Source organism: Schistocerca piceifrons, chromosome 4 (assembly GCF_021461385.2).
Source record: "Schistocerca piceifrons isolate TAMUIC-IGC-003096 chromosome 4, iqSchPice1.1, whole genome shotgun sequence".
Taxonomy (NCBI): Eukaryota; Metazoa; Arthropoda; class Insecta; order Orthoptera; family Acrididae; genus Schistocerca; species Schistocerca piceifrons.
The window spans coordinates 4,777,270-4,805,034 of record NC_060141.1 but is presented as its reverse complement, the minus strand read 5'-3'; the positions used below and the strand labels follow the sequence as shown (position 1 = coordinate 4,805,034).

Genomic DNA, 27,765 nt, shown 5'->3' with positions numbered 1-27,765 from the left:
GCCCACCGCCGAGGAGACCCAGAAGAACAGGGAACGGTAACTTCTGCGGCAGTAATGATGCTGGTGGTGACCGAGTGAACCACCGCACCAATGGCGTCACTGGAAAGATGCTCAATAGTGGCAATGGAGGTGAACAAGTCCCAGTCAGCCTTATTCATAGCCAATCTGAAGGGGCACTCCGAAGAGTGACACTGTGGCAGTGACAGAAAGATCAGAAAGTGGTCACTACCGCACAAGTCGTCGTGCACACTCCATTGGACAGATGGTAATAGGCTAGGGTTGCAGATCAAAAGGTCGATGGCTGAGTACATGCCATGAGCCACACTAAAATGTGTGAAGGCACCATTATTTAGAAGAGAAAGGTCAAGTGTGCCAGTACTTGCTCAACGATGCTGCCTCAGCCTGTTGCCACTGATCCACCCCATAGATGGTTATGGGCGTTGAAGTCGCCCAGTAACAGTAAAGGTGGCGGCAACTGGGCTATCAGTGCAGCCAGGACTTGCTGTGGGACATCACCATCCGGTGAAAGATAGAGACTGCAGACAGTAACAGGCTGAGGTGTCCACACCCGAACAGTGACAGCCTCTAAAGGTGTTTGTAAAGGGACAGACTCACTGTAAAGAGAGAGAAGGACGTAGATGCAGACGCCACCAGACAACCTCTGATACGCTGCCCGCTTCTTATAATAACCCTGATAGCCACAGAGCATCACCAGAACCCAAGTTTCCTGAAGAGAAATGCAGAGGAAAGGGTGAAGGCTGAGAAGTTGTCAAAGCTCAGCATGGTGGTGGAAAACACCACTGCAGTTCCACTGGAGGGTGACATTGTCCATAGCAGAGAAAGGCGTGAAGGGACCGAGGGGGTAGATTACGCCGCTGGGTCACCTGCTGCCACCGATTGAGTACCTACGGGAGCGAAATCCATCGTGTCTGAGGGACCAGAAAGATCTAGATCCTCAGCGGACGCCAGAATCTCCACCTCATCCTCAGACGCAGAGCTGGTAGGTAATGACAATGGTAGGGGTACCACCGCAATTTCTTTCTTCTTAGAGGTCTTCGGTTTTGATTTCTCGCGCTGTTCCTCGGGTTGATCTAGCTGGGAGAGCTTCTTTGATTCAGTCTCCGGGACTGAAGAGGACCGCGAAACCCTACGACCAGCTACCTGGGGCTTCTTCAGCCACTGGCGGATGTCTGGTTTGCCACTGATAGGAATCTGGGAAGGGGGAGACCCAAGGAACCCCTTCCTAGCAAGAGAAGCCAAAGAAAACAAGATTCTTTGGCTTCGAAGTGGGGATGGATGTCCCCGATGGTTGTGGGGGTTGCTGCTCCCAAGTTAGGCGGTGTGAGAGCAACAGAGAGGGAAGTGCCCCCACCGTCAAGGGGGGCAGGTGTGGTCTTCTGGCTCTGAGAGCTGACTGCATGGGGAGCAATGGATGGAGTTGTAACAGGAGTGACAGTGGCGGCGTAAGATGTCATTTAGCCTCAGTGTAGGTCATTCAGTCCAGGATCTTGTATTCTATTATTTTCCTTTCCTTCTGTAGAATCACACAGTCCGGCAAACAAGGTGGATGGTGCTCTCCGCAGTTAACATATGTAGGAGATAGGGCTCATGGACTATCGGGATGGGATGGACGATCACAATCTCGACATATAAGGCGGGAAGACATATGTCCAAACTTCCAACACTTGAAGAACCGCATTGGGGGAGGGATATATGGCTTGACGTCACATCGGTAGACCATCATCTTCACCTTCTCGGGTAATGTGTCACCTTCGAAGGCCAAGATGAAGGCACCGGTGGCAACCTGATTGTCCCTTGAGGCCCGGTGGACATGCCAGACAAAATGGAGCATGTGCACGGATTGACACTATGAAGCTATTCTTTTTAGACAGAACCGAGCACAGTCCAAGTACCTAAGAGTACGAGTAACTATGGGTAAAGATGCAACTGGTTTGCTCATATGGGATGCTGTTTAGAAGAGCAACTCAGCAGCAGAGAACCATTACACCTTTCACTGTATCCTTGAATAACTGCTTTTTCTGCCATTTCTAACTTCTTAGCTTCAGAAATCTTCAGTAGACTCATTTACTTGATATATCATTTCAAGTCCTTTAAACAGCTTTTCTTCATTCGTAAGTTTTTCTATATTTGCGTGGTAACTGACAAACTAGTAAACATGTAAGTAGACTGTCTATATGGAATTTCGGTTTGCTAACTTCAAATCCTTATTTCCCTGCAAACCAGCTTCCAAGTAACAGCAGACTACTCGTTAGATAATTTGAGACACAACTTCATAGGCCACATGCAGAGTATTTTACTAAAGAGTAGTCGTGCCTCAGAACCCAGTGGATTAAGTGAAAGTTCCATGCTCTTGAATCAAAAGTCACAGTGTCAAAATCTATTATGTACCAAAATACGTAACAGCAGACATTTTGGAATACTAATATTGCAGAAGAACAAAGAATGTCATCAACAAGCTGAGAGACACTAATATGACACCCATACAGATTAAGATCCAAGAATAATTCATTCGAACATATACATCACAATTGCAGACAGAAAGTGTATCCTTTCTCAGAATATGAACAGGCCAATGAATTACATGACGAGAAGTACTTATATAAAATTAAATACTCTTATTATTTTACAGTTGATGATTTTCACGTGCCAGAAGGATATTCACTGTAATGACAGGGGAAGCACTCATTTTCTGATATGATTTTTTACTTATATGGGGTTTTAAAGTTTTTGTAGAAAAACAAATCTAATGTAGAATGGAATGTGTTTTGCTGCAGTCTTCTCCGAGGTCCAAATGAAACTAATGGAATACAGAGTCTTGTGTGCTTTAATTACAATCCCTTCTTGGAAAGTGATCTGCAGAGTCCTCATGAATGCTGTACGTACAGTTTTTTCTTGAAATTTATTTGCCATCACAAACATTCCTTAACCATTCCTTTCATGCCTCTTATGAAAATATTAATAAATACAATTTATTGGGCATTCTTTTGGTTTCTTTACAGTGTAAGTAGTTTAAAGATGGAAAAAGCTACTGCGTACATACTCGACCGCACAACTCTTGGCTGACCACTCTGTAATCTTTCTGCCACACCAACCGCTACCTGGACACTGTAGTAACAAACGGTTCACGTCTCGTACAACCTGCGCCAAAAGTACTATTTCCTCTATGTGCCTGGGGCTGATACTTCTGTCACCTTCATTTCTGGCCAAGCCCTGCATACCCCACAAATCTGGAGAAGTTGGTGGCGAAGACTACACACAGACTCCTTGTTTGCCTTCCTGCTCATATCAAATGCACAGTCAGAAACAGCATCTCCATTCTGACATTTCTCACTTTTTTCACGTCAAAAATAGCTCCCACATTGCCTTGCCACTCAGGATGACCTATGTGAAGTTCCAACACAGTACGGAGGGGAGGGCACCAGAAATATTTTACTAACAGTATTCACATCTTTACACACATCTATGTACCAATTTTGCCCGCTAACTTTCAGAGAATAAAACAGCTTGGAAACCAAGAGTCTGTCATAAATGGGAATTTTTGCCTCTGTTGAGTTATACAATCTTTGCCTTTAATTTCCATGTATATTGTTTATTCTTGTTCACAGGCAGGTGTTCTGAATATTAAATGCGTGCATTGGTGCAATATAAGGTTTCTTGTGTGCTACTTTAAACTGTGATTGCTTTACTGAATATTAAAGAAAAAAAAACAGATTGTGGGCCCAGTCTACCTACTCTGTGCAGTAAACACAGTTTGCTTAATATATAGACGTAAGTTCAGCAGTCTATTTGAAGCTAGAATTATGGCATTATATTTTATCATCATTTATAGAGAAAAACTGAAAGGAAGACAGAGCTACAATGTGTCAGTCTGCAAATGGAAACTCTTCTTCACTATAAAAAGCTGCAAGGGTGCATCTCAAGTGAAGTGAGTGACATGTTGAAAATGTGTGATGCTAGAGCAAAAATAATATTGTCAGTCGATCCAGGAATTTATGTGTATGACAACAGCAAAAGAAAACTCTGATAAATTAAAATGGTTATATGAAGACTCACTACTTTACAAGAGAAATGATTTGCTGACTACATACTTAACAACTCGACTGAAAAACAGTACATCAGTAGAAGAATATCCACCCAAAATAATTTCCACTTCTAATAAGTTAAATGGTCTGAATTTTGAAGTTAAAGATGGAAAGGTAGGACGCATTTTATTGGCAGGGTTACAGGATGGCTACAAATCAATGATTATGAGCCTAAATACTTTCAATATACCAATAACTAGAGACACTGTTACAAGTAAGTTGTTGCAGGGAGTGGAGGACAAAAAGCACTGCTACTCTATAAATAGTGATGCAGTTTTTCAACTGAACAAGATGCTGTAATTGTAATAAGTATGGTTATATTGCAAGAAACTGTTGCAGCAAAAACAAAGGAAGCAACAAGTCATCAGAAGGGACTTCAAATTATAAGACATTCTTCATTACAGCAGGTAAGCCATAAATAATAACTGGTAAACTGACTCTGATGCTTCAGCACGTGTCTAAACTCCTGTGTGGAATGAATTCATGGAAATCAACGTTAACTTCACAATCGATAGCAGGGAATAATTACAATTTACCCACTAGAGGAATTGCTGAGACACACACTGATGGACATATTGGTAGAAAAAAGACAAACTTGAAGTAACAGATCATACAAAATAATGACGATATAACGGTGCTTTAAAAGGGAAGCCCAAAATTAAACAAGACAAATCAGAAATAGCTTAATCTGAACCTACTGTTGACGACGATTCAAGATGTATTTTACCTGATCAAAGAAGCTCAGAAGATTCAAATTCAAAAGTCACAAAAACTGTGCTCCTCACAGCAAAGTCAAACACTTAGAAAATTATCAAGATTTCCAAAACCAATGAAGATGAATGATTATGTGATCTGTTACTCTACAGACAGAGAATTCAGATTGGTTTACAAAATAACTGATCGCACAGTTAGCTTCAGATCACATAGTTAGCTTCAGACAATTACAGAAGAATTATAGTCACATGTTGAAAATCGGACATTGGAAAAGGCAATAGGCACACCAAACAGATATTCACGACCAAAATGAATTTTCAAGAACATATTGTCAGATACAAAGAACAGCTAATGGTTAAATGGTGTGCACAAAGGTTTTAAACTATGAAGAGACACATGCCTTAGTAATCCGCAATAATTCATTACAGTGTCTGCTTGTTTGGCTACCACATATGACCTAGACATAAATCACTTAAACTCTAAAACAGCATTCCTACAAGGTGATTTGAAGGAGGAGATTTATATCAAAATCCCAGATTGATGTTAACACTCGAACTGTGAAGGACAACTGTATCATGTTTACGGATCAAAACATGGCAGTCGCAACAGATTCATTAAGATAAACAAAAAAACTCTTAAATTTGAACTTTACGAGAAGTACAGCAGATTCGTGTGTTTATCAAAAGAATAATAGAAATACCATATTAAGTGTTACCATTTATGACGGCGACATGTGAATTTCAGTAAGATCCCAAAAGAGAAGGAAAGCTTCAAAAAAGAAACTCAAAGAGGAATTTAAACCAAAAATGCTAGGAGAAGTGTTAAATTGCTTGGGCATCTGAATCACAGGAAAGCACAAAAGGAGACTATTACAGGTGGTTCAGTCTAGAATACAAATATTAAATAAATACAACATGAAGGATTGTAATCCAGCAATGCATGTACACAACAACCAAGTACTTACCCAAGATATGAGCCCTGAGACAGACAAAGAGAGAAAATTCGTGAGAAATGTTCACTACAGAGAAGCTATAAACAGTTTCATGTATGTGAAGTTGGGAACCAGACTTGACTTCACGTGTGCAGTCACAGTTGTAAGACACTTCAAGTACGATCCGGGCATGCCTTACTTGCAGGCAGTTAAAAAATCCGTGAGGTACTCAAACAGGACTATGGATTTGAAGCTGCCATTTTCTGGGGAAGAGAACTGGAATGTCACAGGATATAGTGATGCAGACCGGGCAGGAGACAAGGAGGACAGGCAGTCAGTCATAGGTTTTCTTTTTAAATCACAAGGCGCTGTTATTTCCTGGAGCACCAACAAACAGCTCAAAATAGCTTTATCAATTACTGAAGCTGAATATATGGCCCCATGGCCCTGGCCACAGCGTGACAAAAGAGACTCTGGCTGAAGAGGTCAAAACTGGAAATCTTTCCATGCACCAAAAATGAGCCCATTAAACTTTATTGTGATAACAAAGGTGCTTTTGATTTGTCCAAAAGAGGTTTGCATTTGCTGGTATGTTAACTCAGTCACTCACAAGTACAAGACATCAGCAAGTGATAAAGGAATGTGGACTGATAGTACGAGGTTTTTTTTTTTCTTTTTTTCTATTTTTTTATTTTATTTTATTTATGTATATTTTTTTTTAAAGTGGGAGTGTTATAAATGAGAATCTATGCTTTTGCTAAGATGTATGTTCTTTGTGATTAATTTCTATTTATGTTCTTTATTCTTGTTCATATGTATGTGTTCTGAATGTTACGTGTTAATTAGTTGCAATAAAATGTTTATTCTGTGCTGCTTCAAACTATGGTCGCTTTTCTTAACCAAGTCTCAAACGTGGGAAGGAATTCTAGAAAATTACATGCTATGTTTAACACAGTTTCCCACTGGTTACCCTGTTTGTGAAAGGAAACTGTTCAACAAAGTCCTTTATTTGCATGGGCAACACAAGCAACAAGTCTCTTGATAGAATCCAAATCCAAATAAAGTTATAATAAATAAACAAACACTGTGTGGGACACTTCTGCACTTTTCAGTGTTACACCTGAAGATAATCTGCAGTGCAGATTGAAGACGGTAGTCAGTAATAAAAGAAGTGATCCAGGTGGCGTTTGTTTATTTGTTATAACAACAGAGATTACTGTGTCAATTAACAAATAAAACTGTCAACAGCACACAACATTTAAAATAAGCACTCTACACTGTGTCAATTCATTACATATGTGTTGAAATAAAGATCTCTCAATTTGTTAAACAGTAACCTTAATGAAATGTTGTGGTAATGTTTACTGCACAATCAATTTCCATGTGTGTTGCATACATTAAGAGGCAATTACTTACCTCTGTCTAATATCTGGGTGCCTATCAAATATACTCATGGATGACAGACAGCCCATTAAACCGTGTTCCAACAGCATCTCTGCTCCAGAATGTGAAGCAGCAACACGGCATAGCATGGCCTGAACCAGATGTAAATGATATCATTAGGACACAATGAAAATTAACCATGTGAACTATTTAACAATAATTACTAGCTCAATAGAGTAATGAAGTCTTACCATTTTAGATTCATAAACATACAATACCGAAACTGAGCGAGGAACTGGCTCTAAAACAGCCACAAGTTTTTCATCTGCATCAAGAAGGCTATCGATAATATACTTCAGGTAACCACGAGATGACAAATATGCAATCCAATTAGTGTGAGGGTCTAACTCAATCAGAAGCCCAATGCAAGACAATGCCAGCATCTAAAATTAGAAAGGGCAGTTTGTCAATATACATGAAACATTCATTAAATAATATATAATTACAAGAAAACATCTAACCTTGCAAATATCATGTCCTCCAGTGCAGTCGTGGCATAGTACATCAATCAGACTTTCACCGAAACTTCTAACAATGTTAAGGCATGATGCATGCTGTGGTCCAGCATCTGTGCCAAAGGAACGATATTTTGAGCTGTCCAATCTGCTTATAAACATGCTTCCTTCAGACGGTTCTTCATCATAACTTTCAACACCATTCTGACATGTCATATGAAGGAAGTTCAACAGAGCAGCATATAAATTAGCTCTCAGCCCTTGTAATTTTGCACCTGAATGAAGAACAAAAACATCTCAAAATCACATTAATAAGGCAGTTAATTCTAATACTATGTACACTAACAATTGTGAAAATTGTAAAAACAGAATTGATGTGTAATATAAAAGAACTTTATACCATAAATTAGCTACATAAAACACATTTTATTAGGACTGCAGAACTGTACATGTGCTGTGGTAATACAGCTTCATTTTTGTAAGAAGCTCTCTCGTGCAGTTATTATAATTTACAGGCAGTCTATATACAAGAAAACAAAGAACAAACGGAGGTCACTCGAGGACAGTGACAAGTAAGTTTCCGGACAACCATATCACAGACATGTAGATTGAGCAACATGTGGATGTACAGGATAGGGAAGCAGTAGAAGCTTCGTTCTTTGAAGAATGCTCATACATTACTCGACCCAAGTTACTGGAGCTTGTTCTGATGAAATATGACATTGTGTTCCCTGAAAGAAGAACTACAGGCTCTAAATTCACCTCTGTTTCAGAGTTGTTGCTGAGACTGTCACCAATATGTGGGAAGATAGTGATGATGATTTTGGTTGAGGGGGTGCTCGACATTATAGTCATCAGCACCCTGATGAAAAGTCAGCATGCAAATCTCATGGGTGGGGACGAAGCTTGTCCCCACATGCGGAGCAGTTTATAATGTATTAAAGTCTGCCGCCCTTCCCCACCAATTTGGGTTGAGGCCTGACAGTTCACAAAATTTCACCACCCGTGTAACACTGATATCGGTATCTGAGAGGATGGTGGGCAGATGTCCATGGAGACTGAGCACTGTCCTAATCTCAGTATGAAGGGCACACAGTTACAATATGCTGAACTGAAAGCGGCATACCACAAACTTCACAGAGTGGTGGATCCTCCTGCCAGAGGATATTACATAGATTTTTTAAAATGTCATAAAACTGATTTATTAAAGATGGAGTCACATTTCGTAATATTTCTAGCTGGAACACGTATGTACTCTTTTGTTCAGAAAATCATAGGACCCAGTTGTATCCATGGCAGAAATGTACCTTAAAAACAGTACGTAAATATTAATTTTAAACTTCCAACTAGAAATATTACGAAATATGACTCCATTTTTAATAAATCAGTTTTATGACATTTTAAAAAATCTACGTAATAGCATACCACTCTGCAGCTGATCATTCCATAATCACATGCATATCCAGTGCCAAATAAAGTTAATTTAAGACAGACAGGCTGAATCTGGCATAGATATATACTTGCAGTCGAGTCACAACTCACATATCGAGAGGGTGCGTTTCTGGATGAGGTATCGAATATATTGCTTCCCCCTACTTATACTTCCCGAGGAGATCACGAATGTAAAATTAGAGAGATTAGAGCGAGCACGGAGGCTTTCAGACAGTCGTTCTTCCCGCGAACCATACGCGACTGGAACAGGAAAGGGAGGTAATGACAGTGGCACGTAAAGTGCCCTCCGCCACACACCGTTGGGTGGCTTGCGGAGTATCAATGTAGATGTAGATGTAGATGTAGATATCGATATGATGCCGCAATGCCAAAGACCTCCACAACATCGTTGACTTTGAAACCATTGTGGTAGTGCCACCTTAGCCCATAGAGGGAACACTGAGTATACATCGTCTGTAGAGTTATTTTAAAGCTTTTAATTGATATTTTATACAATATCCTGTGGTTGTAAAGAGATATTTTATAGATAACTATTTTTATATTATTACTGTACTTTGTTACATTTTGACGATTATGTGAACCCATTTTATACGGATTGGTTGACGTGATGTGAAGGAAGAAGAGGTAGGCGGAGCATCTTCGTACTTAAGCATATGCTCGTCACTTGCTGGCACCACTTGATATCACAGCAGCTGAGAAGAGTGCTCCACTTACCATCCTCGAAGGATGCCACGGGTATAACACGTCCTATTGTATTTTGTCCTTATAACCATTTTGTCATATTTTATTGCCAATCTAGTAAGGTTTCTATTACTTTCTAAATTAAATTACAGGTCTGATGATGGTTATGTGATATGACCGAAACCAGTCACCTATTTTCTTGTAACATACGTGGTGTGATCAAGACTGAATTTTAAAAAGAAAAATTTTAAAATATGGTTGAATTGTTACAGCTTGGGCCTCGTGTGAAAAAAGCAGGTACAAGAGATAACTTAACAGCAAGGTTACTGAAAGAGGAGCACTGTTCTGCATTTGCTGCTGTTAAAGGTAATCATGAAAAAGAAATGTCAGGATCAGTGTTTACAAAGCAATTTAAGCAAAAGTTCTGTGAATAAGAAAAATGCTGAGTGCTATTATTGTCACAAAAAGACAATTGTAATGCTGAGTACAAGAGAAGGCTGATGAAATTGTCAAGAGAAAATCAAGGACATAAACATCAAGTTCTTGAGTGCAGAAATCAGGAACATTCTGGCTCCTAAGTATGATAATGTCACACAAGGAATGGTTTTTAATGCTTAAACCACTATGGAAGTTTGAAGTTCCCCAGAGTTCAAAGTGACATGTTTTTGTGGGAAAGTAAAGCAACTAACAAATTCCCAGGACTGGGTAAAAACAACTGGCCAAGCCAGCTAGTTAAAACAACAGAAGCTGTAGCGTCAACTGCAGACTCCTCAGCATCACTTACTCGATCAAATGTGGTGGAGTATACAACTCCAGTTACTGCAACACCAGGCAGCTCGGCAACTCCTCGGACTGTGCGGAGCAAGAAGGCACCTCAACAGCTACCTTGACAACTAGACAGACAGAAGCCAGGTTGGGTAGTAGATCGAGAAATGCAAGATCGCCAAAGAACGGGAACACTTTTAATGCCTGGATCCAGAACTTATGTAAGTGAACCCACTCAGTGCATTTTAAAGGAAGATAATCAGAGTGACCAGTTAAAAATACCACTAAGGCTCATGCACCTAAACATACAGTACCTTAGAAATAAGCTTCATATATTACAGGTTTTTGTAAATGAACAGTCACCTCATATAGTAGTGTTAAATGAGCATGGATTAAAATCTGATGAAATTATTTACTGTAAACCAGAGGGCTACTCCTTAGCAAATAGTTATTGTAGACAGCAACATAAGGGTGGTGGTGTGGCAGTTTACATTAGTGAGAATCTCGAGTACAAGAAAATAAACTATCTAGACCAGTACAACAAAGAAGGCTTGATTGAAGTGACAGGCATTGAAGCCCACACCAAAGAGTGTAGAGAGGTTATGAGAAAGCATAAAGTTATTGGGATTTACCATCCACCAAAGGCTGATGTTGTTAGCTTCATAGACATATTTAGTAGAGTAGTGGGACATTGTGGTCCCAGTGACCTAACTATACTTGGTGATCTGAATATTGAGGCAAAATCTTCCAGTTTGTGTAATATGAGGTTAATAGATACTCTTAACTCGTATAATCTCGTAAATGTAGTAAATAGTGATACCAGGGTAACAAAGTCCACATCTAGCAGAATTGATTACGTTATACTATGTAAACATATTAAAAACAGTGTAAGGTGCTGGAATATGGATTTTCACTACTCTGACCACAAATGCCAGCTTGTAGAGTATGTAAACACAAGCATCCCAAAAATGACAAAAGTTATCGAAAATAAAAGAATCCTAAACGAGGGTAACATCCTTGCCCTAAGAAATAAATTAGCTATAGAGGACTGGGATCTGGTTTACCAGACTGAAGGATCTGAAAACAAATGGGCCAAATTCTATGATACTATGCTAAGACACTTTGACAGATGCTGCCCTGATAAGAAAATACAAAGTGGAAAAACCAACAGACTGATACTTCCAGCAAATATGATAAAAGTCAGGCAAAACATCCAGGACCTGGATGTGTTACACAAGTCAACAAACTTGCAGGTTTTTAAGGCCAAGTACAACAAAGACAAGAAAATCTTTAAGAAAGAGCTTTCAAATCTAAGAAAACAGACTTACAGCAGTGAAATAGCTCAATCAGACAATATAGCCAAGACCTCATGGAGAATTGTAAATCAATTTCGCAAAGCCACACCGAAGCCAGAAACTGAAATTGTAAATATAAGACATGAAGGAAACACAATTAAAGATCCTAATAAAGTCTGCAATGTTTTCAATAAATACTTTTTATCTGCAGCTGTTAGTCCAATTAATAACACAATTGTGAGTAGTGAGGTAAAGCTCTGCCCCTTTGAAGAGCCACCTTTTGAATTCAAACAAGTAAGTGAAAAAGAAATAGGCAGGATATTAAATAACCTAAAGAATAAGTTCTCATCTGGATGGGATGGTTTGAGTAGTATCGTGATTAAAAAATGTAATAAGAAATTAGTTAAAATAATCACCCACCTGGTAAACTGCAGTATCAGAGAACATACATTTCCAAATGTATTGAAATGGAGCACAGTTAAACCAGTGCATAAAAAACGATCCAAGGAAGAGGTTACAAATTTCAGGCCCATAGCAGTAATACCTGTCTTCAGCAGAGTATTTGAAGTTGTGCTGCTGACACAACTTAGTGACTATTTCTTGAAAAAAATAAGTTCCTGACAGACACACAACACGGATTCCGGAAAGATCATAGTACTATCACAGCAATTACGGAATTTCTTCACAAAACGTATGGTGCCCTTGATCAAGGCATACAAACAGCTGGCATATTTCTAGACCTTATTAAAGCCTATGACTCGGTAAACCATGAGTTACTTTTAAGTAAACTTGAGTCATACAATGTAAATGCTGCATCCATGCAATTGCTGGCTACATATTTACTTAACCGCAAGCAGTGTACAAAGCTGACTTACAAAATCAATAATCAGATCATTAATTTCCAGTCCAAATATGAGACAGTCACACAAGGTGTACCCCAGGGCTCAATTTTGGGCCCTTTCCTTTTCCTAGTGTACATAAATGATATAGAGCAACCTTTCAACTCCCAATTGGTAACCTATGCAGACGATACCTCACTGTTATTTCTTGGTAAACAAAATGATGAGTTAACGTTGGTAGCAACTGAGGGACTACGGCAAATAACTACTTATTTCCAAGATCAAGGTTTGAAAGTTAATATCAGTAAATCTCAGTTATTGCCATTTAAACTTACAAACTCACACCAAACCTCTATCAGTAACATAGGTGGAATTGAAGTAGTGGACACAGAAGGCTGCAGATTTCTAGGTATTCACCTAGATGAAAATCTAAGATGGGTAAACCATATCAAATTTTTATGCAATAAAATCAGCAGTTCATTACATCTAATCAGCCAGTTATCAAAAGTAGTTCCACATCAGACATTAAAAACAATTTATTATGGAATCATTTTTGCACAGATTAATTACGGGATAGAGATATGGGGTTGTGCTGCCGACATACATATGAACAGAATATTAACCCTACAGAAAAGAGCAATCAGAATTATCCATGAATTAGGGTATAGAGATTCATGCAGGGAAATCTTTGCTCACCATTAATACCTCACAGTCTACTCACTGTATCTTTACAAATTAATTATATTTTTTGTGACACATCAAAACAAAGCAACAAAGTGCTCTGATATGCATGCCTATAATACAAGAAATAAAGACTGCTACTACAGACAAAGAACAAAATTAAAAACAACAGACCATAGTCCATGCATTAGTGGTCAAATATGGTACAACAGATTACCGAGCTCTACAAGGTGCCACAAAGGGAACTTACTCAAAGTGAAACTGAAATATTTCTAGATCGACAAGTGTTTATACCCTTTAAGTGAATATTAATATTAAACTAAAATAAAGTGTAAAATCTGAATATTTGTAATAGGTACGATGTAACACCCAATATTGTGCCTTATTAGGTACAATGGTACATTTGTATCACGTATATGTAATCACATATGTATATATGACTCTACTAAACTTGCAAAAAAATGCTATGACGTTTGCAAAAGACACCAGTTGGTGTCTCCATGGAAAATATATATATATATATATATATATATATATAAACAAAGATGAGGTGACTTACCGAACAAAAGCGCTGGCAGGTCGATAGACACACAAACAAACACAAACACACACACAAAATTCAAGCTTTCGCAACAAACTGTTGCCTCATCAGGAAAGAGGGAAGGAGAGGGGAAGACGAAAGGAAGTGGGTTTTAAGGGAGAGGGTAAGGAGTCATTCCAATCCCGGGAGCGGAAAGACTTACCTTAGGGGGAAAAAAGGACAGGTATACACTCGCACACACACACATATCCATCCACACATACAGACACAAGCAGACATATTTAAAGACAAAGAGTTTGGGCAGAGATGTCAGTCGAGGCAGAAGTGTGGAGGCAAAGAAGTTGTTGAAAGACAGGTGAGGTATGAGTGGCGGCAACTTGAAATTAGCGGAGATTGAGGCCTGGCGGATGACGAGAAGAGAGGATATACTGAAGGGCAAGTTCCCATCTCCGGAGTTCGGATAGGTTGGTGTTGGTGGGAAGTATCCAGATAACCCGGACGGTGTAACACTGTGCCAAGATGTGCTGGCTGTGCACCAAGGCATGTTTAGCCACAGGGTGATCCTCATTACCAACAAACACTGTCTGCCTGTGTCCATTCATGCGAATGGACAGTTTGTTGCTGGTCATTCCCACATAGAATGCATCACAGTGTAGGCAGGTCAGTTGGTAAATCACGTGGGTGCTTTCACACGTGGCTCTGCCTCTGATCGTGTACACCTTCCGGGTTACAGGACTGGAGTAGGTGGTGGTGGGAGGGTGCATGGGACAGGTTTTGCATCGGGGGCGGTTACAAGGATAGGAGCCAGAGGGTAGGGAAGGTGGTTTGGGGATTTCATAGGGATGAACTAACAGGTTACGAAGGTTAGGTGGACGGCGGAAAGACACTCTTGGCGGAGTGGGGAGGATTTCATGAAGGATGGATCTCATTTCAGGGCAGGATTTGAGGAAGTCGTATCCCTGCTGGAGAGCCACATTCAGAGTCTGGTCCAGTCCCGGAAAGTATCCTGTCACAAGTGGGGCACTTTTGTGGTTCTTCTGTAGGGGATTCTGGGTTTGAGGGGACGAGGAAGTGGCTCTGGTTATTTGCTTCTGTACCAGGTCGGGAGGGTAGTTGCGGGATGCGAAAGCTGTTTTCAGGTTGTTGGTGTAATGATTCAGGGATTCCGGACTGGAGCAGATTCATTTGCCACGAAGACCTAGGCTGTAGGGAAGGGACCGTTTGATGTGGAATGGGTGGCAGCTGTCATAATGGAGGTACTGTTGCTTGTTGGTGGGTTTGATGTGGACGGACGTGTGAAGTTGGCCATTGGACAGGTGGAGGTCAACGTCAAGGAAAGTGGCATGGGATTTGGAGTAGGACCAGGTGAAACTGATGGAACCAAAGGAGTTGAGGTTGGAGAGGAAGTTCTGGAGTTCTTCTTCACTGTGAGTCCAGATCATGAAGATGTCATCAATAAATCTGTACCAAACTTTGGGTTGGCAGACTTGGGTAACCAAGAAGGCTTCCTCTAAGCGACCCATGAATAGGTTGGCGTACGAGGGGGCCATCCTGGTGCCCATGGCTGTTCCCTTTAATTGTTGGTATGTCTGGCCCTCAAAAGTGAAGAAGTTGTGGGTCAGGATGAAGCTGGCTAAGGTGATGAGGAAAGAGGTTTTAGGTAGGGTGGCAGGTGATCGGCGTGAAAGGAAATGCTCCATCGCAGCGAGGCCCTGGACGTGCGGAATATTTGTGTATAAGGACGTGGCATCAATGGTTACAAGGATGGTTTCCGGGGGTAACAGATTGGGTAAGGATTCCAGGCGTTCAAGGAAGTGGTTGGTGTCCTTGATGAAGGATGGGAGACTGCATGTAATGGGTTGAAGGTGTTGATCTACGTAGGCAGAGATGCGTTCTGTGGGGGCTTGGTAACCAGCTACAATGGGGCGGCCGGGATGATTGGGTTTGTGGATTTTAGGAAGAAGGTAGAAGGTAGGGGTGCGGGGTGTCGGTGGGGTCAGGAGGTTGATGGAGTCAGGTGAAAGGTTTTGCAGGGGGCCTAAGGTTCTGAGGATTCCTTGAAGCTCCGCCTGGACATCGGGAATGGGGTTACCTTGGCAAACTTTGTATGTGGTGTTGTCTGAAAGCTGACGCAGTCCCTCAGCCACATACTCCCGACGATCAAGTACCACGGTCGTGGAACCCTTGTCCGCCGGAAGAATGACGATGGATCGGTCAGCCTTCAGATCACGGATAGCCTGGGCTTCAGCAGTGGTGATGTTGGGTGTAGGATTAAGGTTTTTTAAGAAGGATTGAGATGCAAGGCTGGAAGTCAGAAATTCCTGGAAGGTTTGGAGAGGGTGATTTTGAGGAAGAGGAGGTGGGTCCCGCTGTGACGGAGGACGGAACTGTTCCAGGCAGGGTTCAATTTGGATGGTGTCTTGAGGAGTCGGATCATTAGGAGTAGGATTAGGATGCAAAACCTGTCCCATGCACCCTCCCACCACCACCTACTCCAGTCCTGTAACCCGGAAGGTGTACACGATCAGAGGCAGAGCCACGTGTGAAAGCACCCACGTGATTTACCAACTGACCTGCCTACACTGTGATGCATTCTATGTGGGAATGACCAGCAACAAACTGTCCATTCGCATGAATGGACACAGGCAGACAGTGTTTGTTGGTAATGAGGATCACCCTGTGGCTAAACATGCCTTGGTGCACAGCCAGCACATCTTGGCACAGTGTTACACCGTCCGGGTTATCTGGATACTTCCCACCAACACCAACCTATCCGAACTCCGGAGATGGGAACTTGCCCTTCAGTATATCCTCTCTTCTCGTCATCCGCCAGGCCTCAATCTCCGCTAATTTCAAGTTGCCGCCACTCATACCTCACCTGTCTTTCAACAACTTCTTTGCCTCCACACTTCTGCCTCGACTGACATCTCTGCCCAAACTCTTTGTCTTTAAATATGTCTGCTTGTGTCTGTATGTGTGGATGGATATGTGTGTGTGTGCGAGTGTATACCTGTCCTTTTTTCCCCCTAAGGTAAGTCTTTCCGCTCCCGGGATTGGAATGACTCCTTACCCTCTCCCTTAAAACCCACTTCCTTTCGTCTTCCCCTCTCCTTCCCTCTTTCCTGATGAGGCAACAGTTTGTTGCGAAAGCTTGAATTTTGTGCGTGTGTTTGTGTTTGTTTGTGTGTCTATCGACCTGCCAGCGCTTTTGTTCGGTAAGTCACCTCATCTTTGTTTTTATATATAATTTTTCCCACGTGGAATGTTTCCTTCCATTATATATATATATATATATATAATAGAGGGAAACATTCCACGTGGGAAAAATATATCTAAAAAGAAAGATGATGAAACTTACCAAACAAAAGCGCTGGCAGGTCGATAGACACACAAACAAACACAAACATACACACAAAATTCTAGCTTTCGCAACCAATGGTTGCCTCGTCAGGAAAGAGGGAAGGAGAAGGAAAGACAAAAGGATATGGGTTTTAAGGGAGAGGGTAAGGAGTCATTCCAATCCCGGGAGCGGAAAGACTTACCTTAGGGGGAAAAAAGGACAGGTATACACTCGCACACACACACATATCCATCCACACATACACAGACACAAGCAGACATACACAGACATGTGTATGTGTGGATGGATATGTGTGTGTGTGCGAGTGTATACCTGTCCTTTTTTCCCCCTAAGGTAAGTCTTTCCGCTCCCGGGATTGGAATGACTCCTTACCCTCTCCCTTAAAACCCATATCCTTTTGTCTTTCCTTCTCCTTCCCTCTTTCCTGACGAGGCAACCATTGGTTGCGAAAGCTAGAATTTTGTGTGTCTGTCGACCTGCCAGCGCTTTTGTTTGGTTTTTTTTTTATTTATTTATTTATTGTTCCGTGGGACCACATTTAGGAGAAGTCTCCATGGTCATGGAACGAGTCAATACATGAAATTATAACACGATTGTAGAAACAGATAAAAGTAAATATAAGAAACAAATTCAGGCGACAAGTCGTTAGTTTAAATAAAGAAAATCAAGAATGTAACACTGGAATTTGCTTAACTTTTTAGCTCTTCCAGGAGCTCCCCGACAGAATAGAAGGAGTGAGCCATGAGGAAACTCTTCAGTTTAGACTTAAAAGTGTTAGGGCTACTGCTAAGATTTTTGAGTTCTTGTGGTAGCTTATTGAAAATGGATGCAGCAGAATACTGCACTCCTTTCTGCACAAGAGTCAAGGAAGTGCATTCCACATGCAGATTTGATTTCTGCCTAGTATTAACTGAGTGAAAGCTGCTAACTCTTGGGAATAAACTAATATTGCTAACAACAAACGACATTAAAGAAAATACATACTGTGAGGGCAATGTCAAAATTCCCAGACTATTGAATAGGGGTCGACAAGAGGTTTTCGAACTTACACCATACATAGCTCGAACAGCCCGTTTTTGAGCCAAAAATACCCTTTTTGAATCAGAAGAATTACCCCAGAAAATAATACCATATGACATAAGCGTATGAAAATATGCGAAGTATACTACTTTTCGTGTTGAAATGTCACTTATTTCAGATACTGTTCTAATGGTAAATAAAGCGGCATTTAGTTTCTGAACAAGATCCTGAACATGGGCTTTCCACAACAGCTTACTATCTATCCATACGCCTAGGAACTTGAACTGTTCCGTCTCGCTTATAACATGCCCATTCTGTCTGATTAAAATGTCAGTTCTTGTTGAATTGTGGGTTAGAAACTGCAAAAACTGAGTCTTACTGTGATTTAGCATCAAATTATTTTCCACAAGCCACGAACTTATATCATGAACTACATTATTTGATAATGTTTCAATATTACACACAAGATCCTTCACTACCAAGGTGGTGTCATCAGCAAACAGAAATATTTTTGAATCACCTGTAATACTAGAAGGCAAATCATTTACATAAATAAGAAACAGCAGTGGCCCCAGCACCGACCCTTGGGGAACGCCCCATTTAACAGTGCCCCATTGGGACTGAACATCATTACCACTCTCAATATTGCGGAGGATTACCTTCTGCTTTCTGTTCTTAAAGTAGGAGGCGAACCAATTGTAAGCTACTCCCCTTACTCCATAATGTTCCAACTTCTGCAGTAATATTTTGTGGTCAACACAGTCAAAAGCCTTTGTTAAATCAAAGAAAACACCTAACGTTCGCAACCTTTTATTTAATCCGTCCAAAACCTCACAGAGAAAAGAGACTATAGCATTTTCAGTTGTTAAGCCATTTCTAAAACCAAACTGTACATTTGACAGCAAATTATGTGAATTTAAATGCTGCAGTAACCTTGTATATACAACCCTCTCGATAACTTTAGCAAACACCGATGGCATAGAAATAGGTCTATAATTGTCAACATTATCCCTGTCTCCCTTTTTATAAAGTGGCTTCACTACCGAGTACTTTAATCGGTCAGGAAACCGACCACTCCTAAAGGAAAAGTTACAGATATGGCTAAGTACTGAGCTAACATACGTGGAACAATACTTCAGTATTCTACTAGATACCCCGTCATATCCATGAGAGTTCTTGGTCTTTAGTGATTTAATTATTAACTCAATCTCCCTCTTGTCAGTATCATGGAGGAGCATTTCAGGTAACAGTCTCGGAACACTTTTTTCTAAGAGCGCTATATGATTCCCTGTTGGGACTAGGTTTCTATTTAGTTCACCTGCTATATTCAGAAAGTGATTATTAAGTACTGTACATATATGCGACTTATCAGTAACACGGGCATCCCCACTACGCACTGATTCTATATTCTCGACCTGTCTCTGCAGACCAGCCACTTCCTTTACGACTGACCATATGGTTTTAATTTTATCCTGAGACTTAGCTATTCTATCTGCATACCACATACTTTTTGCCTTCCTAATAACTTTTTTAAGCACCTTACAATACTGTTTGTAATGGGCTGCTGCATTTAGATTTTGACTGTTTCTAACATTTTGATATAATTGCCACTTTGTTCTACAAGATATTCTTATCCCTTTAGTCAGCCACCCAGGCTGCCTGTTTGTGCTAGTACCCTGTTTTGAACGTTCTAACGGAAAGCAACTTTCAAAGAGCACGAGAAAAGTCTTGAGGAAAGCATTATATTTATCGTCTACTGTATCAGCACTATAAACATCTTGCCACTCTTGTTCCTTGATAAGGTTTACAAAAGTCTGTACAGCAACTGGATCAGCTTTCCTAAAAAGTTGGTAACTATATTTAACATGTGTTGCAGCACAAAAATCTTTTAGACTTAAAATTTGTGCATCATGATCTGAAAGGCCATTCACTTTTTTGATAACAGAATGCCCTTCTAATAATGACGAATGAACAAAAATATTGTCTATGGTTGTTCTACTGTTCCCTTGCACTCTCGTTGGAAAGAATACGGTTTGCACAAGATTATATGAATTAAGGAGGTCTTCCAGCATCCTTTTCCTTGCACAATCACTTATACAATTAATATTGAAGTCACCACATGGAACTAACTTTTTGTATTTCCTATAAAGTGAACCAAGAACCTCCTCTAGCTTTAGCAAAAATGTTGTGAAATCGGAGTCTGGGGATCTATAAATAACAACAGTAAGAAGTTTAGCTCCACTAAATTTAACTACACCTGCACAACATTCAAACACCTTTTCAGTGCAGTACTTTGAAACATCAATTGACTCAAATGGGATACCGTTTTTCACATACATGGCTACTCCCCCACACCGCAAAGAGCTCCTAGAAAAGCTGCCAGCCAACCTGTATCCTGGTAAAGGAAGCCTCTGAATTATCTCCTTATTTAAGAAGTGTTCAGATATACCAATAATTTCAGAGTCAACATCTATAAGCAGTTCACTAACTTTATCTCTAATACCTTGTATATTTTGATGAAATATACTAATTCCCTCATTAATCGGATACCCAAGCTTTGTAGAAAGTGGTTTCTTTGTTAGAGAGACTTCCCTTAAGCAGGAATACCTATCAGCTGACTTCAATCTAAAAAAGGTACAGCTCTAACACCCACAACTACCGGAATTTTCCCATGAGTGGTCCCACCACCCCCATCATCTTTCTTTATATATATATATATATATATATATATATATATATATATAATGGAAGGAAACATTCCACGTGGGAAAAATTGTCTGCTTGTGTCTGTATGTGTGGATGGATATGTGCGTGTGTGCGAGTGTATACCTGTCCTTTTTTCCCCCTAAGGTAAGTCTTTCCGCTCCCGGGATTGGAATGACTCCTTACCCTCTCCCTTAAAACCCACTTCCTTTCGTCTTCCCCTCTCCTTCCCTCTTTCCTGATGAGGCAACAGTTTGTTGCGAAAGCTTGAATTTTGTGTGTATGTTTGTGTGTCTATCGACCTGCCAGCGCTTTTGTTCGGTAAGTCACCTCATCTTTGTTTTTTATATATATATATATATATATATATATATATACACACACACACGAGTTCATGTTCATATAGGAGATAACTCTGTTGTCTATGCTGAAGGTATTGAATCAGTCAAGTTAAATGCACTAGTAGATGGTGTATGAGAACCTCATGCACTGGAGGATACACTGTACATACCTGGTCTAAAAAAGAAGAAAAAAAAATAAATAATCTTTTTCTCAGTTGGGGCAGTACCAAGTCAAGGTTTGAAAGTCACATTTAACAATAAATGTGACTGACATATTTAGTGAGAGGCTAGTGGAAAATGGTGTAAAGGCTGAAAATCAATATTACAGAATTTTATTTTGTATGGACAATGGGAACAAGCAAATCGTGCATCATCTGACTTATCATTGCACAAGAGGTTGGGACACACAAATTTTGAAAATATGAAAAAAATGGCCGACCTTGGTTTGATTCCAGAAATAATATCAAATGCTTTAAATAAGTTTTTCTGTGAATCATGTCAGTACAGTAAACTGTATAGGAAAGGATTTAGATCAAGTTTCCAGACCTTTGCCTGTGCTCCTCGAGAATTTATTCATACTAATATGTGCAAAGATGCCACACACCTTGTTAGGTGGAGCTAACTATTTTGTTGTATTTAAAGATGACTGCACTTCATATATTTTCTCAATGACAAAAGTGATGCTGCTTCTGTGCCCTTACGAGTTCCGGCAGTTATTGGAATGGCAGACAAGGAATAAGTTTAAACTTAATAGGACTGATAATGGGACAGAGTTTATTACTGATCAACTTCATAATCATTTCAAGAAGACTGGTATCACACATGAAACCAGATCATCATATACTCCACAGCAGAATGGTAAAGTTGAACATGAAATTACACGTATAGTGGAAAGTGCTTGCACGGTGCTAATCGATTCTGATCTTCCAAATACACTTTGGTTAGAAGCTGTCAACACGGCAGTCTACACATTAAACCTAAATGTGATGAGGTGCCTTAGAGAGAAATGGTTGAGGAAGAAAACACCATTAAAGCATATAATGAGATTTGGTGCTGAATACTTTACGCATACCCCCAAAAAGTTTCAATCCACATTTCAAAGCAAAGAAGCTGGTAATAGCTGGCTACAGTCATTACAGTAGCAGTTATATGCTGCATGATGCTACAACAAAGATACAAGTATGCTTGTGACTTTGGTAGTGGTGTATGATAGGAACATGAAGCAATTTGATGTGAAAACTGCTATTCATATAACAGCCTGAGGATTTCATTAGTGAAAATATCATATTAGACTGCAAATTAAACTAAAGTCTTTATGGTCTGCAGCAGTCTCCTTGATGTTGGAATAAAATATTTATTTAGTTTATTAAGTGTTTCGATTTCAAACAGTTTTATTTTTACATAACCATGTATTTTATGCTCAAATTTATCGCCAAGAAGTATTTTTGGCTATTTTTGTTCATGACAGTTTAATTATAAGTAAATCAACAGCAACTATAAATAGAATATTGCTACTGGTAAACTTTTTAGGGTACAAGGTTCTGGTCCACAAAACTCTTGTGTTTGTAACATTTCCCCTAGAAGTGCAGTTGATATCTTTAGAGGGATTGCTCCACTTACAAGTGCACAACAGAGAGGTTATCAGTACCTTTACACACATTAAAAGAAACTAATGGGGGAAAAATTATTAAAATGTGATCTGACACGCTAAGACAATGGAAAAGAATAAAATATGCTATAAATGAGACTAAAACAAAAGTAAAATGACAAAAGAGATTAAAGGAGGGCATCAGAAAATGTCACTAGCTGGCCACTTGCATAAAATATGGGCGAGCCAGTCAACCTGTGAACACATTAAAACCATCTCCCTAAAATCTTGGTAAAAACGTTGGACAATTCACAAAACTTTAAAACTCTAACCATATTTGTTTGATCATTACATAAAATAGATTGCTAGTCTGTCGGACAACAAAACGCAGTCCAATAAAATGTGGCACACAGTGGTCTGCACGCCACAAGCACTGCACATCGGGGGGTCCTCACACCGGAGAAAGAATCCGTGTATCACAGGGCTGCTGCCTAAGGAAAGACAAGTAAGGAGGACCTCGTCCAATCGATGTGACTGGAAAGAAGTATGCCACGGACGAGTTGTGCCCTTTACGACACAGAGCTTGTTGTCAGTCACTTCCAACCACTCATCTTCCCATCGACGCACGACTTTGCACCTCGACAGCGAGGTGATAGCATGCAGGGGGATGGCACACTGAAATACCTGAGGATCGAGACACACCTCCTCAGCAGCTAGATCTGCCCTTTCGTTCCCTGCAATAACCGTGTGCCCCGGTACCCAGCAGAAAAACACCACCTTCGCCCGTCGTCGTAGTTGGAGGAAGGCATCGCGGATATTCTGGGTAACTTTACCTGCTGGGTAAAAACATTGGAGAGAGATAAGGGTACTAAGAGAATTGGAACAGATGGGATATCTAGCACTGGAAGAACATCGGATCTGCTCCAGTGCCCACAAATCGCATATAATTCTGCATCAAAGATCGTGAATTCTAGAGGCATTCAAATCTTGGGAACACGATCCAGAAAAACAACACAGCAACCAAAGGAGTCTCCCTGCTTGGACCCAACTGTAAAGACAGCTACGTAGTTGTGGTGCTCATATAAAATGTCAGAAAATATAGAATTAAAAACAGAAGGAGAGCAATCTCTTCTGTACCGCACCAAATCTGTCACTCAGGGCCTCTCCAGTAATCATGATGGCAGCAGGTTAAAACCCTGGGATTATACTTGCTTGACACCAGTGACCCCAGTACATGTTACATGCAGATCCTAAACAGCATTGTGGTTCTCGGACAGTTTCATTCCAGAGATGGACGAGCAACAGAATGGTGCACGGGTGAAGTCGGCTGATGCACCACGAGGATCTGCCGCCGTACGGTGAGTGGCAGTTCCCCTGCCTCGGTACAGAGGCCAGCCAAATCCCCTCACGGTTGACAGCATAAATGATCTTGAAATAAGAAAGCCTCACTGATCCGTACACCGTGCATCTGTAGTCCACCCGCGAATGCATGAAAGTCCTATAAAGCTGGAGGAGACGCACCCTGTCTGCTCCCCAAAACCTGTGGCTAAGGTACTTTAAGACATTCAGTGCCTTCAGGGATCTGGCTTTAAGGTCTCTCAGGTGTTGTAACCATGACCATTCTCTAAAACGTAGGACGGCGTCCCTCATATGCAAGTCAGGTAAATTAAAAATACGACAAGAATGATTAAAATGAACGAGCACACACACACACACACACACACACACACACACACACACACACACAAAGTCTTTGCAGCCCTCTCCTCTAACCTCTGCACTGGAAGTTTCAACTGACAGTTCACTATTGCTACACCGGGAGAGGAACAGAAAACAACAAAATCGTCCACAAATAACGAGCACTGTACAGGACTCCTCACCCTGGACGTGATACTGTTTACGCCTATGGCAAAGAGGGTAACACTTAAAACATTTGCTCTGAGGGACACCATTTTCCTGCTCAAAACGATCTGACAGCGAGTCACCAACTCGCGTCCTAGAAAAGCGCTGCAACAGAAAAGACCGTATGAAGATGGGCATGTGGTCACAATAGCCCCATTAATGCAGTTGTGCGAGAATACAGTATCTCCAAGTAGTACTGTATGCCTTACTGATATCAAGGAATATAGTGATACAGTGATGTTTCTGTAGGAAAGACTGCTGAATAGCCACTCTAACGGTGTCAGGTTATTGACAGTGGACCAAAATCTCTGTAATCCACACTGGGAGTGGCTAAAGAACTGCCTGGTCTCTAACAACCAGATCAGATGACGGCTAACAACTTTCTCCAGGACCTTTCCAACACAGCTCGTCAAGGCGATACTCCGATAACTGCTGGGACATGTGCGGTCCTCTCCTGTTTTGAGGAGAGGTAAGAAAAGTGCCTCTCTGTACGACGTGGTGAAGCTACCTGTCTTCGAGGAGGATTTTCTCTGATGCTGCTGCCAATGTCAAAGCATGCAGAACCAGATTTGGTCGTAACCAGGTGCAGTATCACGAGTCATACACAGGGTTGATTCTGGCTCCCACATGGAGAAAGTGTAGTTGTAAGTCTCAGAATTGTTGGACCTGAAGTCAGAGGTAGATACAGCGAGCAATCCACGATCCTCCGACGCCCACGAATTTCGATAGCAACTGCTTGCAGGTCAGTTGCCAGGGGGAGAGCAGAGGAGTGATGCGCGTTACTGACAAACAAAGCAACCCCACCCTTCGTTCTTTCCCCAGTCAGGTCATCCTTTTGGTGAAGGGTATAGCCCCACAGCACAGAATGGTATGTCGCTTTAAAACGAGTTTCTTGTAAACACAGGTAGAGGGGGCGTTCCTGCACTAGCAATTTCAGTTCCTCTACTTGGGTCATGAACCGGTTAACTTTCCCCTGCAATAAAGGAACCGTGTACAGTGGGGGTTGCACTTTCATCCCGTCTTCCCACCGGGGAGGGGAGCCCATAATGGGTCGGGGCTCAGTTTCAGGTCAAAACGATTGTTCCTGTCTGATATCGAGTTCCGTTATCTCTGCCAATGAGTCAGGAGTGATGTAAGATAGTACGACATCGACATCGTCTAACTGTTTACTTTCCGATTCTGTTGGTGGGGGGCACTTTGTCTACGACTTTTTGTCCTGGGCAGGCTTCAGAGTGACAACCGGGCCAGTGGTAGTGGCAGCACCGGGCAACAGACCAGACTAAACCTTGGAGATAGCAGGAAGCTCCACAACATTAGTGACCACAGTCTTTTCCGACGGTTTCGGAGTACTCGGAGACTGTAAAGCAACTGCACCAGCACAAGTACATTGACAAATGCAGGTACTAGTGCTAACCCTAGCCACCTCCGTTTGTATAACAGCATCAATTTTCTATACTGACTGTTTAACAACTGACACAAAGGAGGCAGCAAACATTAGGGGTCCGCATTGTCTTATCAATCTTCTTGGCCTCACCACAGGGGAACGGTTGTGTGGTTTTTGTATCCTGTACCTTCCATTCTTCAAGGAACACGGAGCAGTCCCTACTTCAGATAGGGTGAGCCACAGAGCAATTCACACACTTTGGAGGAGATGAACATCCGACTGTGTCATGGGCGGACTTTCCACATTTGCCACAAGTGGCTTCTCCCTACATCCAAGTGTGGTGTGGCCAAATCGCTGGCATTTGAAACAGAGGGACACAGGGCCATACAATTAAGCGAAGAAAATCTGCCTTAATATGTTCCAGGAGTATTGTGCTATTGAAAGTGAGGAGGAACGAGTCAGATTTAATCAGATCGCCTTCCACCCTTTTCATAATATTCTGCAACTCTACAATGCCTTCTTGGGGCCCCTCAACTTTCAGATCTTCTTTGGGTATGTCCACCAGTTTTATGCAGGTCGCAACACTTTTACTATAGTTTAATGTGGCTTGGAGGTCAGCCTCAGTGCCATATTCCTCAAGGATTTTGGCCTTCTACAGGTTTGTTACTTGTTGGGAACTTGATATTTCCGCCAACAGTGTCCCATTTCATAATCGCTTTACTGATTTTAAAGTATCTGCAATCCACTATAAACCTTTTTGTGTGGAGAAAGGTGACACCTTTTCAAAACTCCCCTCCTCCTGTTCAACCAATAAAAACACACACTGGCCAGCAGCATGCATTCTGATACTAACCCATTTGAATTCTTTAGTGTCCCTGAGTCTTATTTGATTGGGTATTAGCAACTACCAGCGGCCCACCCATTCTGCTGGGAGGTAGAGAGAAGACTTCGAAGGATCATGTTGGCCCCACGAGCAGGTAGGGAAATAAAAAGTCCACCTAGACAGAGCCCCACATGCCTAGGCAAGCCTTGTACAACTGATGTGCGCCAAGTTCCTCACAGGTTGCTCGCTAACGACTGTTCCGCCTCAACAGCCATGCCTCCCATCAGCGCACAGCGCACCCTGAGACTGAGGTTTTATATATATATATATATATATATAATGGAAGGAAACATTCCACGTGGGATGGATGGATGGATATGTGCGTGTGTGCGAGTGTATACCTGTCCTTTTTTCCCCCTAAGGTAAGTCTTTCCGCTCCCGGGATTGGAATTACTCCTTACCCTCTCCCTTAAAACCCACTTCCTTTCGTCTTCCCCTCTCCTTCCCTCTTTCCTGATGAGGCAACAGTTTGTTGCGAAAGCTTGAATTTTGTGTGTATGTTTGTGTTTGTTTGTGTGTCTATCGACCTGCCAGCGCTTTTGTTCGGTAAGTCACCTCATCTTTGTTTTTATATATATATATAAAGACCAAACACAAACACTACATCGGCACACTCAACGTGAACACACTGATGAAGACAGGAAAGATGAAGCAACTGACAGACACTCTCGAAAAATTTCAAA

General features: G+C 41.2%; 2 protein-coding genes across 2 annotated transcripts in view; one reads left to right on the top strand and one right to left on the bottom strand.

Moving 5' to 3' along the window:
- Positions 1–5,731: 5,731 nt before the first annotated feature.
- LOC124794851 (secreted RxLR effector protein 161-like) lies at positions 5,732–6,229 on the top strand. The gene has a single exon (XM_047258516.1). It carries the CDS (start codon positions 5,732–5,734, stop codon positions 6,227–6,229), a length of 498 nt encoding a protein of 165 aa, XP_047114472.1.
- Positions 6,230–7,160: 931 nt separating this feature from the next.
- LOC124795177 (nuclear pore complex protein Nup205-like) overlaps positions 7,161–27,765 on the bottom strand; it is a 295,244-nt gene continuing 274,639 nt past the window's right edge. The window contains exons 25-27 of the mRNA XM_047259077.1: positions 7,653–7,921; positions 7,383–7,574; positions 7,161–7,283 (exon numbers count right to left, since the gene is read on the bottom strand). Coding sequence (XP_047115033.1) covers positions 7,161–7,283; positions 7,383–7,574; positions 7,653–7,921 — 584 coding nt within the window. The remainder of the gene's footprint in view (positions 7,284–7,382; positions 7,575–7,652; positions 7,922–27,765) is intronic.